Source organism: Ranitomeya imitator, chromosome 3 (genome assembly GCF_032444005.1).
Source record: "Ranitomeya imitator isolate aRanImi1 chromosome 3, aRanImi1.pri, whole genome shotgun sequence".
Lineage (NCBI taxonomy): Eukaryota > Metazoa > Chordata > Amphibia > Anura > Dendrobatidae > Ranitomeya > Ranitomeya imitator.
This window is the reverse complement of record NC_091284.1, coordinates 323,732,923-323,752,560: the sequence shown is the minus strand read 5'-3', so window position 1 is coordinate 323,752,560 and position 19,638 is coordinate 323,732,923. Positions and strand designations below refer to the sequence as shown.

Genomic DNA, 19,638 nt, shown 5'->3' with positions numbered 1-19,638 from the left:
TTTTCAGCTTGTTGAGACGGAAACTTTCCGCAACCTCATGGCGGCGGCCGTCCCAAGGTACTCGGTCCCCAGTCGCCACTATTTCTCCCAGTGTGCCTTACCAGCATTACACCAGCATGTGTCCCACAACATTACCCATGCCCTCAACAATGCAGTTACAGGGAAAGTCCACCTAACCATGGACACGTGGACAAGTGCTTGTGAGTAGGGACAGTACATCTCAATGATGGCACTTTGGTTTAACATAGTGGAAACCGGGACCCAGTCGGACCTTGGGATGGAACACATCCTCCAAACGCCGAGGATTGCTGGCCCTATGTCAATCATGGTTGCCCCCACAGTCTACACTACAGCTCCTGCCCCTCCTCCTGCTCCTCCTCTTCCTCCTCCATCTCTGTAATCAACACATCAGTCAAAAGCTGGAAGCACTGCAGCACTGCCTCAGCCAAGCAGCAACAAGCGGTGCTGAAGCTAATCTGCATAGGTGGCAAACCGCACAATGCAGAAGAGTTGTGGACAGCGCTGAAAGAGCAGTCAGATGTTTGGATGACACAGCTGAACCTACAGCCAGGCATGATCATGTGTGACAATGGCCGTAACCTGGTGGCGGCTCTGAGGCAAGGTGAGCTCACACACGTACCTTGCTTGGCCCATGTGCTTAACCTCATGGTTCAACATTTTCTGAAAAGCTACCCGGAGCTGCCGGATCTGCTAGTGAAAGTACATAATCTGTTTGCCCATTTTAGAAAGTCAGCTACAGCTTCAGCCGCCCTTGCTGTGCTTCAGCAGCGTTTTCAGCTTCCAGCTCACCGAATGTTGTGTGATGTCCCCACGCATTGGAACTCCACGCTGCATATATTGGAAAGGATTTGTGAGCAGAAGAGGGCCGTTGTTGACTACCAACATCAACAAGTCCATTGAATTTCAGGTCAGACTCCACACAAGACCTCAGGAGTGGACATGGATGTCAGACATATGTAACATCGTCCAAAACCTTGAGGACTGCACCAAGATGGTGAGCAACGATGACGCCATAATTAGCATCACCATCCCGCTTCTCAGCATTCTGAAAAACTCTGCTCACAATCAAAGAGGATGCATTGCAGGCGGAGCATGAGGACATAGAGCAAGGAAACATGAGGCTGGGCTGTGTGTAATCCCCCTGTATGTCTTCTCAATGTGGATTGGTAGGCAATGAGGAGGAGGAGGAGGAGGAACAGGAGCTACTTTCATGCGCTATAGACGGTACTACAAACACATCTGTATTAGCTTCTGTTCAGCAGGGATGGAATGAGGACAGGGAGGAGGAGGAGGGTGAGGAGGAGGACAGCATGGTCAGTAGTCCTGTTGGTGAGGACACGGAAGTCTTGCCTGTTAGCAGGCTGACTTTATGTTGCGCTGCATTTCATGTGACCCTCGGATTATCAAAATTTTGGGTGACACTCATTACTGGTTGGTGACACTTCTAGACCCACGCTACAAGGAGAACTTTCAATCTCTTCTGCCTGAGGCAGAGAGGTGTACTAAAATGTTGCAGTACCACAGGGCCCTTGTAGCGGAATTACTTAGAAAATTCCCATGTGAGAGCGCTGGCAGCAGACCTCAGAGTTTGTTGTGCAACCAAGGACTCCAAGCGAGAGAGACAGAAGTACAATCCAGCTCAGGCAGAGGAACAATGGCCAAGTTCTGGGACAGTTTTCTCAGACCCTCCCATCGTGGCAGCACAGAGGCAAGGGGTGCTGTCACAAGAAGTGCAATGTTTGGGAAGATGATGAGGGAGTATCTTGCAGATCATACAAACATCCTCCGTGATTCCTCTGTGCCTTTTAATTATTGGGTATCCAAGCTGGACACGTGGCATGAACTGGCTCTCTACGCCTCGGAGGTCCTGACCTGCCCTGCTGCTAGCATTCTGTCAGGGAAGGTTTTTAATGCTGCTGGTGGAATTATAACAGATAAGCGAATCCACCTGTCAACTGAAAATGCTGACAGGCTGACTCTTATAAAAATGAACAAGGCCTGGATTGGGAAACACTTCTGTACACCACCAAGTTAAAAGAGCGAAACATAACCTCAAATACATTCTCTCTTTTGGGGAGGTGTACTATCATGCACCTTTTCACAACCACACACGGGTATACTCTTACACATTTGGGCTGTTTGTTGTTATCCTCCTCCTTATCCTCATCATCCAGAACCACTAGATGACTATGGTTAATGTTCCCTGTACTGTTATTGGACTGTGATTTTTGGGAACGGGGGCTGTGAAGACACTCTTATTTTTTTTTTTTTAAATGACCCCACATTGGGGAATTGGGCATGACATAACTTTGGGCCTACTTCTTGACTTGGTCTCCTGCAATCTGTCCTGTTCCTGCCAGTCGATCACCAGGGTGAATGTGCTCTGTACGGTGCATTTTGGCCAAGGGGGCTGTGATGGCACTCTTTTACTTTTTAAAAAAAAGGACAACACATTAGGGGCTTGGGCATGGCATTACATTTGGCCTACTTTTTAACTATGTCTCCTGCAATCTGTCTTGTTCCTGCCAGTAGATCACCAGGGTGAACATGCTCTGTATGGTGCATTTGGCCAAGGGGGCTGATAGCACTCTTTTATTTGAAAAAAAAAAAAAAAGGACAACACATTGGGGAATTGGGCATGGCATTACATTCGGCCTACTTCTTAACTCTGTCTCCTGCAATCTGTCCTGTACCTGCCAGTCGATCACCAGGGTGAACGTGGTCTGTACGAGGCATGTAGGTCTAGGGGGCTGTGATGGCACTCTTAATTTTTTTTTTTAAAAAGGACAACACATTGGGGAATTGGGCATGGCATGACATTGAGCCGACTTCTTAAATCGGTCTCCTGCAATTTGTCCTGTACCTGCCAGTAGATCACCGGGGTGAACCTGCTCTATACAGTTATAGGCCACTGATTTTTGGGCTAGGGGGCTGTGATGGCACTATTTAATTTTTAAAAAATGGACAAGACATTGGGGAATTTGGCATGACATTACATTGGGCCTACTTTTTAACTTGGTCTCCTGCAATCTAAAATGTACCTGCCACTAGATCACCAGGGTGAAAGTGCTCAGTACTGTTATAGGCCGGTGAAGTTTGGTCAAGGGGGGCTGTGATGGCTCTAGTCTATTTTTACAAAAGGTACCCCCCATTGGTGAAACCACATCCTTGTTGGAAAACACTTCATAACATTTCTGTACCTTAAAGAGCTCACTTGAAAAGCTCCTTTTTGAGTTGCCTGGTTGCTAACATTGGACACAATACACTTAATATAAATTTGATAAAGCAAAGCTGTTACTTAGCCTCAGTAGTTCATTAAAAATATATATTTTCTCTCCTTGTGAGCCTTAACTTTGTCTGCCTCAAATGTACAAATGGCAAATATACAAATGGCGATTTGTAACCAAGATTTAAAGACTGTATACCGAATGCATTCAGACAATCACATAGCTGCATTTCTTGTAAAACATTTCCAGATGTGACAGACAATGCTCATAGTGACACAATCTTGAAAAATGTTTGTTTATTCACTTCACGAACAGTTCTAAGCCTCTGTATGTTTGCTGTTTGTCATTGCAAAACATTAAGGTTTACTGAAACTATGCCGGTGGAGGTTTGATCTACAGTAAATCCTTGTGGCTTGTAGTTTGCAATGAAATTGTATTGCAAGAATTAGCCTTATTTAAAGCCGTATCTGAACCTTAGTGTTAAAAACACAATTGCCAAATTCTCCTGTATATAATTGTGCAAAAAGTGAACCATCATACCATTTAAAAATATGAGCGAATTTTCCTGGGCCCATCCAGTATGTGGGTTCGAATGCCTAATGGGGTGCATATGACTAACTATGCAGCAGGGCTGGCCTTGCCGCAAATGTATAAAACAAAGGAGTATGGAGCACAAAATGCATATTGTGAAGTGGATTTTCATGGGCAAATCCAGTATGTGGGTTCCAAGGACTAATGGGGTGCATATGACTGACTATGCAGCAGAGCTGGCCTTGCCGCCAATGTGTAAAACAAAGGAGTATGGAGCACAAAATGCATATTGTGAAGTGGATTTTCATGGGCACATCCAGTATGTTGGTTCCAAGGCCTAATAAGGTGCATATGACGGACTATGCAGCAGGGCTGGCCTTGCTGCCAATGTGTAAAACAAAGGAGTACGGAGCACAAAATGCATATTGTGAAGAGGATTTGCCTGGGCCAATCCAGTATGTGGGTTCAAAGGCTTATTGGGGTGCATATGAATTGGTAGCAGGGCAGGCCTTGAATTCAATGCATTTTCAGGAGCCCCCCCTGGACATCTTATGACAGGGGTATTGTGGTGCGAAGTAATTGTTGGCAGCCCATCCACTCACAACATAGGCTACAACAGCGTAGGAGACCCACTGTTTCATAAAGGCCCTTTAAGAAGATTAATGCCACCTGATGCACCAGTAAAAATAGGCTCTGTGACTTTAAGAGTCCCTCCTTCGTAAATGAAACACGATGGGTCTGCTTATGTGTCACACACCATATGGCCAGCTAGGGTTGTTAAATGCTACAATGACATTTCCCAGTGAATGCATTTGTAGTGGTTGAAAGCAATGTAAAAAGTTGAAAAATGCTTCAAAAACGCTGCGTCTGAACTAAGCCTAAGTGAGAGAGGAAATTTTCGGTCTGGGGTTAAATATTTGGCCTTACAGGCAAGTCATTAACATGCAAAGGATGTACCTTGACACATTTCCAAGCAAAACCCGTTTTGGTTTCGTTTTAATGTGTTTTTTGTGGCTCCGGGAAAAATGGCATGAATCTCGGAAAAAATGATTAAAGCTGTGAACTAGGAGTCAGGAATGCTTCCACGGGCGATCCCCATGATATCCCTGTATCATTTGAGCAGTGTTTCCATAATTTTCAGACGTTTTTAGACCTTAAAAGGACCCCCCGGGGGGGTTGCAGTAAAAATACTCTGGTCTCCCATAGACATACATTGGGCTCGTTGTTCTGGCCGAGTACCTGAGTATTCCAATTTGCTCGACCCGAGCAACGAGCACCCGAGCATTTTAGTGCTCCCCCATCACTAGTAATAAAGCACTATACTAGCGGCACACAACTCTGTTTGTCAAAGGGTTCTACAACCAATGTAAAGTAGAGAATCTCTTTTGCATATCTGGTGAAGTCGCTCTAAACAGAAGTTAATTCATGGCAAGAAGCTCCTTGTACATGATTGTTAAGTTTACCGGTCAGGTTTGATAGTATTGTATGGTTGCATAGTTATTACTTTCACACAGATAAGCAGATGCCATTTCTCCTTCTCATATGGCAGGTATTCTACATTCAGATCATAATTCCAATTCAGTGAATAGTAGCAATAACATTCTTGTACTTCATCTTACCGGAAAACACGCAAAAGACGGACTTGAGATTTCTTCATGTTTAGGTAGTTGTTTACTGGAATAATTTCCTTACTGGATCTTGGTTTACTATCAGCAATGGCTCTAAAGGAAATAAAAGTATTTTAGTCTTGCTAAATGCTGGATAGATTACAAAAAAATCAAAACTGAATTGTAAACTAAGATTCAGAATTATTTGCTTGTGCTAACGCTATGACAGGGTTAAACACATTTTCTTTTATGGCTTTATTACATGGTTTTTTATTGGAGCAATATAAGACGGATGGCATTGTAGTCACTTTTCATTGACGCCATCCAGGCAATAAAAGATGGATCCGTACCAACTGCAGGAATTTTTTCTGTTTTTTTAAATGGAGTGAATTAAAAATGCTTTCCGCTAATTTGCTATCCAACAACTCTAAGGAGGCTTTCACCAAGACATGTAGCAATGTTTGTATCTGTAAGATGCCTTAACTATAGGGCCTATCCTGTTGACACACGTATGTATGTATATATGTATATACACACACACACACACACACACACACACACACAGTTGTGTGAAAAAGTATTTGTCCCACTCCTGATTTCCGATTCATTTGCATGTTTGTCCCACTTAAATGTTATAGATCACCAAACAAATTTAAATATTAGACAAAGATAACGCAAGTAAACAAAATGCAGTTTTTAAATGAAGGTCTATATTATTAAGGGGAAAAGAAATACAAACCTGTGTGAAAAAGTGATTGCCCCCTAAACCAGTTATAATAATAATGATAATAGCATCAACTGGTAATAAGTCCTCTACAATGCCCTGGAGGAATTTAGGCCCACTCATCTTTGCAGAGTTGTTGTAAGTTGGCCAAATTGGAGGGTTAGTGAGCATGAACCATCTTTTTAAGGTCATGCCACAGCATTTCAATCGGATTAAGGTCAGGACTTTGACTAGGCCACTTAATATTGTTTTTCTTAAGCCATTCAGATGAGGACTTGCTTGTGTGTTTTTAGATCATTGTCCTGCTGCATAACCCAAGTGTGCTTCAGCTTGAGGTCACAAACAGATGGCGAACATTCTCCTTCAGGATTTTTTGGTAGCCCACAGAATTCATGGTTCCATTTACCACAGCAAGTTTTCCAGGATGTCCTGAAGCAGCAAAACAGCCCAAGACTATTACACTACCACTACCATATATTTTACTGTTGGTATGATGTTCCTTTCCTGAAATGCTGTGTCACTTCTATGCCTGATATATTGGGACATGCACCTTCCAAAAAGTTCAACTTTTGTCTCATCAATCCGCAGAGTATTCTCCCAAAAGTCTTGGGGATCAAGATGTTTTCTGGCAAAACTGAGATGAACTTTTAGGTTCTAATTGCTCAGCCATGGTTTTCATCTTGGAACTCTGCCATGCAGGTTATTTTTGCCCAGTCTTTTTCTTATGGTGGAGTCATGAACACTGACTTTAAGGCTATGTGCACACGTCAGGATCTCTGGCAGAAATTTTCCTGACAAAATCCTGACATTTCTGCCAGAAATCCGCACGCGTTTTTTCGCGTTTTTGATGCTTTTTTTCCTTGCATTTTTTCCAAATGCATAGAATAGCGGGAAAAACGCAGAAAAACCTCAAAATTAATAAACATGCTGCTTTTTTTACCGCGATGCGTTTTTTTTTGCAGAAAAAACGCATCATGTGCACAAAAATTGCAGAATGCATTCTAAATGATAGGACGCATATGTCTGCAGTTTCTAATGCGGTTTTATCGCATTTTTATCGCGAAAAAAACTGAACGTACATACCCTAACTGAGGAAAGTGAGACCTGCAGTTCTTTGGATGTTGCTGTTGGGTCTTTTGTGAGCTCTTGGATGAGTCATCTCTGCGTTCTTTGGGTAATGTTGTCAGCTAGCCACTCCTGGGAAGGTTATTATTATTTATTGTTATAGCGCCATTTATTCCATGGCGCTTTACATGTGAGGAGGGGTATACATAATAAAAACAAGTACAATAATCTTAAACAATACAAGTCATAACTGGTACAGGAGGAGAGAGGATCCTGCCCGCGAGGGATCACAATCTACAAGAGATGGGTGAGAATACAGTTGGTGAGGATAGAGCTGGTCATGCAGCGGTTTGGTCGATCGGTGGTTACTGCAGGTTGTTGGCTTATCAGAAGAGGTGTGTCTTCAGGTTCTTTTTGAAGGTTTCAATGGTAGGCGAGAGTCTGATGTGTTGTGGTAGAGGGTTCCAGAGTAGGGGTGATACGCAAGAGAAATCTTCACCACTGTTCCGTGTTATTGCCATTTGTGGATAATGGCTTTCACTGTGGTTTGCTGGAGAACAGGTGTGGCAGTAATCAGGCCTGAGCCTGGCTAGGGAATTTGAACTTCGCTTCCAAAGGATGTGATAAACCATAGTTAATTGATGTTTTAATGGGGGGTGGCAATCATTTTATCACATAGGGCCTTGTAGGTTTTATTTCTTTTTCCATTAATAATAAAGACCTTCATTTAAAATTGCATTTTTTGTTTACTTGTGCTATCTTTGTTAAATATTTAAATTTGTTTAGTGGTCTGAAACATATATGTGTGACAAACATGCAAAAAATAAGAAATCTGGAAGGGCAAACACTTTTTCACACAACTGTTTATGTACAGTGTGATAAATAAGTATTTGATACACTGATAACTTTGCAAGTTTTCTCACCTACAAAGAATGGAGTGGTCTGTAATTTTTATCACTGGTACACTTCAAGCGAGGGACAGAACCTAAAAAAAAAATCCAGAAAAATCACATTGTATGATTATTAAATAATTAAATTGCATTTTATTAGATGCAATTAGTATTTGATAACCTACCATTTAGCAAGAATTCATGCTCTCATAGACCTGTTATTTTTCCTTTAAGAAGCCCTGCTACTCTGCACTCATTAGCTGTATTAATTACACCTGTTTAAACCCTGTATAAAAGACATCTGTCCACACAATCACTCACACTCCAACCTCTCCCCCATGGCTAAGACCAAAAAGCTGTCTAAGGATACCAGGGACAAAGTTGTAGATCAGTACAACGCTGGAAGGGGCTACAGGACAATCGGAAAGCAGCTTGGTAAGAAGGCAGCAACTGTTGGTGCAATTATTAGAAAATGGAATAAACACAAGATGACTATCATTCTTCCTTGCTCTGGGGCTCCATGGAAGACCTTGCCTCATGGGGTAAGGATGAGTCTGAGAAAGATCAGGAATCAGCCCAGAACTACATGGGAGGACCTGGTATATGACTTGAAGAGAACTGGGATGACAGTCTCAAATATTACCGTTAGCAACACTACTACATCATGGGTTAAAATTCTGCGGGGCATGTGCGGTCCCTCTGCTCACGTCAGCACATGCCCAGGCCCAATGACCATCTGGATGATCCATAGGAGGCATGGGTGAAGGTCATGTGGTCAGATGAGACCAAATTAGAAATTTTTGATATCAACTCCACTTGCCATGTTTGGTGGAAGAAGGATGACTACATACCCAAGAACACCATCCCAACTGTGAAGCACAGTGGGGGAAACATCATACTTTGGGAGTGCTTTTCTGCAAAGGGGAAATTATGACTGTACCCTATTTAAAGGAGGATGATTTGTGTCATGTATCGCAAGATTTTGGTCAACAACCTCCTTCCCTCAGTAAGAGCATTTAAGATGGATCATGGCTGGGTTTTCCAGCATGACAATGCCAGGGAAACTAAAGAGTGGCTCTGTAAGGAGAATTTAAAGGTCCTGGAGTGGTCTAGCCAGTCTCCAGACCTAAGACCAATATAAAATCTTTGGAGGGAGTTGAAACTTAATGTTTCCCAGCGACAGCCCCAAAACCTGTAGGATCTGGAGAATATCTGTATGGAGGAGTGGTACAAATCCCTGCTGCAAACTACAGGAAATATAGTTTGACTTCTGCAATTGAAAACAATAGTTTCTTTACCAAATATTAAGTTCTATTTTTCTACTGTATCAAATACGTATTTCATGCAATAAAATGCTAATTAATTATGTAAAAATCATACAATGTGATTTTCTGGATTTTTTTTAGATTCTGTCTCTCAGAGTTGAAGTGTACCTATGATAAAAATTACTACAGACCTCTCCATTCTTTGTAGGTGCGAAAACTTGCAAAATCGGCAGTGTATCAAATACTTATTTTCCCCACTGTATATACATATTATTGTTATTATTATTATTTATTTATATAGCACCATTAATTCGGTGTTGTACATGAGAAAAGAGGTTACATACAGGGTTATAGATATCGTTAACAGAAAATAAATTTACAATGACAGACTGGTACAGAGGGGAGAGGACCCTGTCCTTGCATTACATTCTACGGGATAATGGGGAAGAGACAGGAGGTTGGGGATGCTGCAGCACTGGTGGTGGTGAGGCGGCAGCTCGGGTGGTTGGTGAGGCACCAGCTAGGGTGGTTGGTGAGGCGGCAGAATGGTTATTGCAGGCTGTAGGCTTTCCTGAAGAGATGGGTTTTAAGGTTCCGTCTGAAGGATCCGAGGGTGGTGGATAATCAGACATGTTGAGGCGTGGAATTCCAGAGGATGGGGGATATTCGGGAGAAATCTTGGAGGCGGTTGTGTGAGGAGGATCGAAGATTACGTGAGGGAAGATAGTGGGAGATTAGTTCAGAGATATAGGGAGGGGACAGGGTGTAGATGGTGTTGTAGATCAGTGTTAGTAGTTTGAACTGGATTCGTTAGGGAATTGGCAGCCATTAGAGGGATTTGCAGAGGGGAGAAGCAGGGGAGTAGAGAAGAGACAGGTGGATTAGCCGAGCAGCAGAGTTGAGGACAGACTGGGGTGGTGCAAGGGAGTTAGCGGGGAGGCCACAGAGGAGGGTGTTGCAGTAATCGAGGCGGGAGATGATGAGAGCATGCACAAGAGTTTTAGTAGATTGCGGGCTGAGGAAGGGACATATTCTGGCAATATTTTTGATTTGGAGGTGACAGGAGGTGGCAAGAGTTTGGACATGCGGTTTGAAGGACAGGGCAGAGTGGAGAGTTACCACGAGGCAGGGGATTTTAGGTGCAGGAGAGAGCATGATGCTGTTTACCATAATAGATAGATCAGGTAGGGGGGATATGCGAGATGGGGAAAAATGATGAATTCGGTTTTGTCTATATTGAGTTTTAGTAAGTGAGAGTTAAAGAAGGAGGGTATGGTTGACAGACACTCCGGGATTCTGGACAGCAGAGAGGACACATCTGAGCCAGAGAGGTAGATCTGTGTGTTGTCCGCATATAGGTGGCACTGGAAGCCATGGGACTTTACGAGTTGTCCTAGGCCAAGTGTATAGATGGAAAAAAGTAGGGGCCCTAGGACAGAGCCTTGAGGGACTCCAACAGAGAGAGGGCGGGGTTAGGATGTAGTGTGGTAGTGGGAAACGCTAAATGTGCAGTTGGAAAGGTATGAGGCAATCCAGGACAGAGCAAGGCCTTTGATGCCAAGGGAAGAAAGAATCTGTAGCAGTAGGCAGTGGTCGACTGTGTCGAAAGCAGAGGACAGGTTGAGAAGGAGGATGGAGAACTGTCTGTTAGCTTTGTCTGTGAGTAAATCATTAGTTATTTTGGTCAGAGCAGTTTTGGTGGAGTGGTTGGGGCGGAAGCCAGATTGGAGGTTGTCAAGGAGAGAGTTAAATGAGTGGTGGGAGGAAAGTTGAGTGTGGACATGCTGCTCAAGCAGTTTGGAAGCAAACGGGAGCAGTGATATGGGGCGATAGCTGGGCATAGCAGTTGGGTCAAGGTTACGTTTTTTGAGGATGGGTGTGATGGTGGCATGTTTGAAGGCAAGAGGGGAAAGTACCAGAAGATAGCGAGCGATAGGTTGAAGAGATGGGTTAGGGCTGGAATGAGCATGTTAGTGAGGTTGGGGTCAAGTGCACAGGTGGTGAGGTGTGATTTGGAATGGATGCGAGTAAGTTCTCCTTCAGCGATGTTGGAGAGGGAGGTTATTAGGGAAGGGCAGACGTCTGGTATATGGAGTGGTTGGAGTGCTGGAACAGTAAAGGTTTGCCTTGTTTGGTCGATCTTGTTTTTGAAGTAGGTGGCAAAGTCCTCAGAAGAGATGAGGGGAGTTGGAGGTGGCAGCGGTGGGCGGAGGAGAGAGTTAAATGTGCTGAACAGTTGTTTTGGGTTGTAGGATAGCGAAGATACAAGGTTAGTGAAATAGGTCTATTTAGCAGAAGTGAGGGCTAGTTTGAAGGCAAATGTAGCTTGTTTGAAAGCAGTGAAGTCGTCAGGCAGGCATGATTTTTTCCAAAGCCGCTCCGCGACCCTGGATGCATGCCAGAGTTTTTTGGTGATGTTGTTATGCCAGGATTGCCTATTGATTTGTCGCCCTTTGCCATGCATGAGAGGGGGGACTGAGTCTATGGCTGTTGTGAGGGTGGAGTTAGATTATATATATATATATATATATATATATATATATTTATATATATATACACACACATACACAGTACAGACCAAAAGTTTGGACACACCTTCTCATTTAAATATTTGTCTGTATTTTCATGACCATGAAAATTGTAAATTCACAATGAAATATTTCTTATATTCTAGGTTCTTCAAAGTAGCCACCTTTTGCTTTGATGACTGCTTTGCACACTCTTGGCATTCTCTTGATGAGTTTCAAGAGGTAGTCACCGGAAATGGTTTTCACTTCACAGGTGTGCCCTGTCAGGTTTTATAAGTGGGATTTCTTGCCTTATAAATGGGGTTAAGACCATCAGTTGTGTTGTGCAGAAGTCTGTTGGACACACAGCTGATAGTCCTATTGAATAGACGGTTGGAATTTATATTACGGCAAGAAAAAAGCAGCTAAGTATAGAAAAATGAGTCGCCATCATTACTTTAAGAAATGAAGGTCAGTCAGTCCAAAAAATTGGGAAAACTTTGAAAGTGTCCCCAACTGCAGTTGCAAAAACCATCAAGCGCTACAAAGAAACTGGCTCACATGAGGACTGCCCCAGGAAAGGAAGACCAAGAGTCACATTTGCTTCTGAGGATAAGTTTATCCGAGTCACCAGCCTTAGAAATCGCAGGTTAACAGCTGCTCAGATTAGAGACCAGGTCAATGCCACACAGAGTTCTAGCAGCAGAAACATCTCTACAACAACTGTTAAGAGGAGACTTCGTGCAGCAGGCCTTCATGGTAAAATAGCTGTTAGGAAACCACTGCTAAGGACAGGCAACAAGCAGAAGAGACTTGTTTGGGCTAAAGAACGCAAGGAATGGACATTAGACCAGTGGAAATCTCTGCTTTGGTCTGATGAGTCCAAATTCGAGATCTTTGGATCCAACCACCGTGTCCTTGTGCAATGCAGAAAAGGTGAGCGGATGGACTCTACATGCCTGGTTCCCACCATAAAGCATGGAGGAGGAGGTGTGATGGTGTGGGGGTGCTTTGCTAGTGACACTGTTGGAGATTTATTCAAAATTGAAGGCATACTGAACCAGCATGGCTACCACAGCATCTTGCAGCGGCATGCTATTCCATCAGGTTTGCGTTTAGTTGGACCATCATTTATTTTTCAACATGACAATGACCCCAAACACACCTCCAGGCTGTGTAAGGGCTATTTGATGAAGAAGGAGAGTGATGGGGGTGCTACGCCAGATGACCTGGCCTCCACAGTCAACAGACTTGAACCCAATCGAGATGGTTTGGGGTGAGCTGAGTGAAGGCAAAAGGGCCAACAAGTGCTAAGCATCTCTGGGAACTCCTTCAAGATTGTTGGAAGACCATTTCCTGTGACTACCTCTTGAAGCTCATCAAGAGAATGCCAAGAGTGTGCAAAGCTGTCATCAAAGCAAAATGTGGCTACTTTGAAGAACTAAGAATATAAGACATATTTTCAGTTGTTTCACACTTTTTTGTTAAGCATATAATTCCATATATAGCATATAATTTGTTAACCCCTTAGCGACCGCCGATACGCCTTTTAACGGCGGCCGCTAAGGGTACTTAAACCACAGCGCCGTTTTAACGGCGCTGTGGAAAAAGTGAATAGCGCCCCCCTGAGGCCGATTTTCTCCGGGGTCTCGGCTGCCGGGGGTAGCCGAGACCCCAGAGAACATGATTCGGGGGGTTTTTAACCCACCCCGCATTTGCGATCGCCGGTAATTAACCGTTTACCGGCGATCGCAAAAAAAAAAGCGATCTTTTTAATTTCTCTGTCCTCCGATTTGATCGCACATCGGAGGACAGAGAAAAGGGGTCCCAGGTGGCCCCCCAATACTCACCTAGCTCCCCCGATGCTCCTCGTGGCTCCCGGTGGGCGCCGCCATCTTAAAAATGGCGGGCGCATGCGCAGTGCGCCCGCCGGCCGGCCCCGCGAGAATCTTTGGGGTCTCGGCTGCTGGGGGTAGCCGAGACCCCAAAGAGCATGATCGGGGTCGGTTTTACCGACCCCTGTTTTGCGATCGCCGGTAATTAACTGTTTACCGGCGACCGCAAAAAAAAAGTAAAGTGTAATTCTCTGTCCTCTGATGTGATCGCACATCAGAGGACAACAGAGAAATAGGGGGATTCGGGGACCCTACAATACTCACCTGTGTCCCTGGATTCTCTTGCTGCTCCTCCTGGCCGCCGGCAGAAGAAAATGGCGGGCGCATGCGCAGTGCGCCCGCCATCTGTCTCCATCTGCCGGCCGGCAGGAGAACAGCAGTTGGGGCTAAAATTAGGGTTAGGGGTAGGGTTAGGGTTAGGGGTAGGGTTAGGGGTAGGGCTAGGGTTGGGGTTAAATTTAGGGTTAGGGTTGGGGCTAAATTTAGGGTTAGGGTTGGGGCTAAATTTAGGGTTAGGCTTCTTTCACACTTACGTCGGTACGGGGCCGTCGCAATGCGTCAGCCCGACATACCGACGCACGTTGTGAAAATTGTGCACAACGTGGGCAGCAGCTGTAGTTTTTCAACGCATCTGCTGCCCAATCTATGTCCTGGGGAGGAGGGGGCGGAGTTACGGCCACGCATGCGCGGTCAGAAATGGCGGATGCGACGTACAAAAAAACTTTACATTGAACTTTTTTTGTGCCGACGGTCCGCCAAAACACAACTGATCCAGTGCACGACGGACGCGACGTGTGGTCATCCGTCACGATCCGTCGGCAATACAAGTCTATGGGCAAAAAACGCATCCTGCGGGCACATTTGCAGGATCCGTTTCTTGTCCAAAACGACGGATTGCGACGGATGCCAAACGACGCAAGTGTGAAAGTAGCCTTAGGGCTAGGGTTAGGGTTGGGGCTAAAGTTAGGGCTAGGGTTGGGGCTAAAGTTAGGGTTAGAGCTGGGATTAGGGTTAGGGTTTGGATTAGGGTTGGTATTAGGGTTAGGGTTGGCATTAGGGTTACGCTTGGGATTAGGGTTAGGTTTGGGATTAGGGTTAAGGTTAGGGTTGTGATTAGGGGTGTATTGGGATTAGGGTTAGGTTTGAGGTTAGGGTTGAGATTAGGATTAGGGTTGTGTTGGATTTAGGGTTTTGATTAGGGTTATGGTTAGGGTTGACATTAGGGTTGTTTTGGGGTAAGGGTTGGGATTATCATTAGGGTTAGTGATTAGGATTATGGATCAGGTTGGGATTAGGGTTAGGGGTGTGTTGGGGTTAGGGTTGGAGCTAGAATTGGGGGGTTTCCACTGTTTAGGTACATCAGGGGTCTCCAAACACGACAGCCAATTTTGCGCTCAAAAAGTCAAATGGTGCTCCCTCCCTTCTGAGCTCTGCCGTGCGCCCAAACAGTGGGTTACCCCCACATATGGGGCATCAGCGTACTCGGGATAAATTGGACAACAACTTCTGGGGTCCAATTTCTCTTGTTACCCTTGTGAAAATAAAAACTTGGGGGCTACAATATCTTTTTTTTGAAAAAAAAAAAATTTTTTATTTTCACGACTCTGCATTCTAAACTTCTGTGAAGCACTTGGGCATTCAAAGTTCTCACCACACATCTAGATAAGTTCCTTGGGGGGTCTAGTTTCCAAAATGGGGTCACTTGTGGGGGGTTACTACAGTTTAGGTACATCAGGGGCTCTGCAATCGCAACATAATGCCCACAGACCATTCTATCAAAGTCTGCATTCCAAAAAGGCGCTCCTTCCCTTCCGAGCTCTGCCGTGCGCCCAAACAGTGGTTTACCCCCACATATGGCGCATCAGCGTACTTGGGATAAATTGGACAACAACTATTGCAGTCCAATTTCTCCTGTTACCCTTGTGAAAATAAAAACTTGGGGGCTAAAAAATCTTTTTTGTGGAAAAAAAAAATATTTTTTATTTTCACAGCTCTGCATTATAAACTTCTGTTAAGCACTTGGGCATTCAAGGTTCTCACCACACATCTAGATAAGTTCCATGGGGGGTCTAGTTTCCAAAATGGGGTCACTTGTGGGGGATTTCTACTGTTTAGGCACATCAGGGGCTCTCCAAACGCGACATGGTGTCCAATCTCAATTCCAGCCAATTCTACATTGAAAAAGTAAAACGGCACTCCTTCTCTTCCAAGCTCTGCGGTGCGCCCTAACAGTGGTTTACCCCCACATATTGGGTATCAGCATACTCAGGAGAAATTTCACAACAACTTTTGTGGTCTAATTTCTCCTGTTACCCTTGTGAAAATAAAAATTTGTGGGCAAAAAGATCATTTTTGTGTAAACAAAAGCGATTTTTTATTTTCACGGCTCTACTTTATAAACTTCTGTGAAGCACTTGGGGGTTCAAAGTGCTCACCACACATCTAGATAAGTTCCTTAAGGGGTCTAGTTTCCAAAATGGTGTCACTTGTGGGGGGTTTCCACTGTTTAGGCACATCAGGGGCTCTCTAAACGTGACATGGCGTCCGATCTCAATTCCAGCCAATTCTGCATTGAAAAAGTCAAACGGCGCTCCTTCACTTCTAAGTTCTGCGGTGCGCCAAAAAAGTGGTTTACCCCCACATATGGGGTATTTGCGTATTCAGGAGAAATTGCATAACAAAATTTATGGTTACATTTCTGTTTTTACACTTGTGAAAATAAAAAAAATGGTTCTGAATTAAGATGTTTGCAAAAAAAAGTTAAATGTTCATTTTTTCCTTCCACATTGTTTCAGTTCCTGTGAAGCACGTAAAGGGTTAATAAACTTCTTGAATGTGGTTTTGAGAACCTTGAGGGGTGTAGTTTTTAGAATGGTGTCACACTTCATTATTTTCTATCATATAGACCCCTCAAAATGACTTCAAATGTGATGTGGTCCCTAAAAAAAAATGGTGTTGTAAAAATGAGAAATTGCTGGTCAACTTTTAACCCTTATAACTCCCTAACAAAAAAAAATTTTGTTTCCAAAATTGTGCTGATGTAAAGTAGACATGTGGGAAATGTTATTTATTAACTATTTTTCGTGACATATCTCTCTGATTTAAGGGCATAAAAATACAAAGTTTGAAAATTGCAAAATTTTAAAAATTTTCGCCATATTTCCGTTTTTTTCATAAATAATCGCAAGTAATATCGAAGAAATGTTACCACTAACATGAAGTACAATATGTCACGAAAAAACAATCTCAGAATCAGCGGGATCCGTTGAAGCGTTCCAGAGTTATAACCTCATAAATTGACAGTGGTCAGAATTGCAAAAATTGGCCTGGTCATTAAGTACCAAATTGGCTCTGTCACTAAGGGGTTAAGCTTGTTCATTCATAGTTTTGATGCCTTCAGTGTGAATTAACAATTTTCATGGTCATGAAAATACAGAAAAATCTTTAAATGAGATGGTGTGTCCAAACTTTTGGTCTGTACTGTGTATATATATATATATATATATATATATATATATATATATATATATATATATATATATTTCTGCTTAAAGAGGTAGTTACAGGGCCACTTTGAAGTTTTCAACTGGTTTAATAAAACATACTGCATAAACCAGTCAAAAATTAGCTTAACAAAACACTGCCTTTCTGGCATAATGGCAAAAACAAAATAGCCCGTTCAGGGGAAGAAAAAAAACAGGGTGCAATTCTCTTTAAAGGGACACTGTCACCTGAATTTGGAGGGAACAATCTTCAGCCATGGAGGCGGGGTTTTTGGGTGTTTGATTCACCCTTTCCTTACCCGCTGGCTGCATGCTGGCTGCAATATTGGATTGAAGTTCATTCTCTGTCCTCCATAGTACATGCCTGCGCTGTGCAAGATTGCCTTGTGCAGGCATGTACTACGGAGGACAGAGAATGAACTTCAATCCAATATTGCAGCCAGCATGCAGCCAGCGGGTAAGGAAAGGGTGAATCAAAAACCCCAAAACCCCGCCTCCATGGCTGAAGATTGTTCCCTCCAAATTCAGGTGACAGTGTCCCTTTAACATAAGCACGAATCTGGAGATCTCATCTCCAGACACATCGAACATTGAATAAGTCAAAATGCTCTACATTTACCTTCTGGAATACACTCTGGGGATGGTGATATGGTGAACAGCCTCCCATCCTCTCTTTAGCTGTCCATAAAAACCTAGCCCTCAATATGATAGATAAACCACTCTCGGCACATAGTGTGCTGGAGCATTTTCCAGGTTAATATTACTGAGGCTAACATCCTCAGTGACACATATCGCTCCTCTAGTATTTTACTCTTGACTTCTCACAATGTGTGATTGTATCACTTGCGCCCAGACTGGTTGGCATGGGCATGCAGGGGTTTGGCCCCACTGGACCACTGATCCAGACTACCCTGGTAGGGGCGTAACTAAGTAGCTTCCTAGGTGTTCGCTGGGGCCTCTGATGGTGAGGTCAGACTTGTACGGCAGGAAGCTACCAGGTATCACTCCAGGGTGCTGTCTGGCTGTGGCTGCTGATCCCACCGGGGGACAGGACACAGCCAGGCAGGCATGGCTGTGACACTGTCTGGCGGACAGGAATGGCAGAGATACTGGCGGGCAGACGGAAACGGCTGACACTGGCAGGCAGGTGGGCACGGCTGGCACTCTAGCAGACAGGCACGACTGGCACACTGGCAGGACTGGCAGACAGAGCTGGAACTCTGGCAGGTTAGGTAGGTGTTGTGAATTCCGTTCTTGGGCTCCCTCCGGTGGTTGTAAATGGCACTTTTGTGAATTCTGCCCTTGGGCTCCCTCTGGTGGTTTTGAGTGGAACTGCCGCTCCTTGGGTTTAGCTTTAGCAGCTGCTTTCACTAATCGTCTCTCCTGGCTCTGCTATTTAACCTGGCTCTAGTCTTCAGCCTATGCCACTTGTCAATGTTCTCTGGCTGGATTCACATCTCTGCTTGGATTCTCCTGGTTTCCTGACCAGTTCTGCTAAGATAAGTTCTGGTTTTGCTCATTTCAGTCCACATATTGTGGACTTATTGTTCTGTCCAGCTTGTCATTATGGAATTTTTCTGTTAGCTGGAAGCTCTGGGAAGCAGATTTACCCTCCACACCTTTAGTCACCCTCTGTGTGGATTGTTTTGTAGTTTTTATACTGACCGCACAGAATCCTTTCCTGTCCTATCTATCAAGCAAGACTGGCCTCCTATGCTAAAATCTGATTTCATCTCTGCGTATGTTATTTTCCCCTCCTCTCACCGTCAATATTTGTGGGGGGCTATCTTTCCTTTGGGGATTTTCTCTGAGGCAAGATAGGTTTCCTGTTTCCATCTTTAGGGGAAGTTAGATCTTAGGCTGTGCCGAGGGGTCTAGGGAGCGTCAGGTACCCCCCACGGCTATTTCTAGTTGCGCTGCTAGGTTCAGGGTCTGCGGTCAGTACAGATACCACCTCCTTCAGAGCTTGTCTCATGTTGTTCCTAAACCACCAGATCATAACAGGTAGGTATCAGAATACTGGCAGGAATATGGAAACAGGTAGGAACCTGTTCAGACAGGAGAGTATATGGAAACAGGTAGGAACCTGTTCAGACAGGAGAGTATATAGGAACCTGTTCAAACAGAAGGGTAAATGGAAACAGGTAGGAACCTGTCCAGATAGGAGCCAAAACGTAGGAGCAGAGCAAGACAGAACCACAAGGAGCGGAGCACGAGAGCAGAGAGGAGCCGCAGAGCGGAGCCACAGAGTGCAGAGCCAAAAGCAAAGCGAAGCCACAGAGTGCAGAGCCGAGAGCAGAGCGGAACCACAGAGTGCACAGCCGAGAGCAGAGCAAAGCAAAGTGGAAATGGCAAACAAAGAAACAACAGGAACGGACATAGACCAGAGTACAGACAGGATCA

General features: G+C 44.3%; 1 protein-coding gene across 1 annotated transcript in view; it reads right to left on the bottom strand.

The window, feature by feature from the left end:
• The window catches only part of LOC138669858 (endothelin-2-like), a 56,442-nt gene that overhangs the window by 15,693 nt on the left and 21,111 nt on the right, over positions 1–19,638 (bottom strand). Inside the window, exon 4 of the mRNA XM_069756680.1 lies at positions 5,399–5,500. Within this exon, the coding sequence (XP_069612781.1) occupies positions 5,399–5,500 (102 nt within the window). The remainder of the gene's footprint in view (positions 1–5,398; positions 5,501–19,638) is intronic.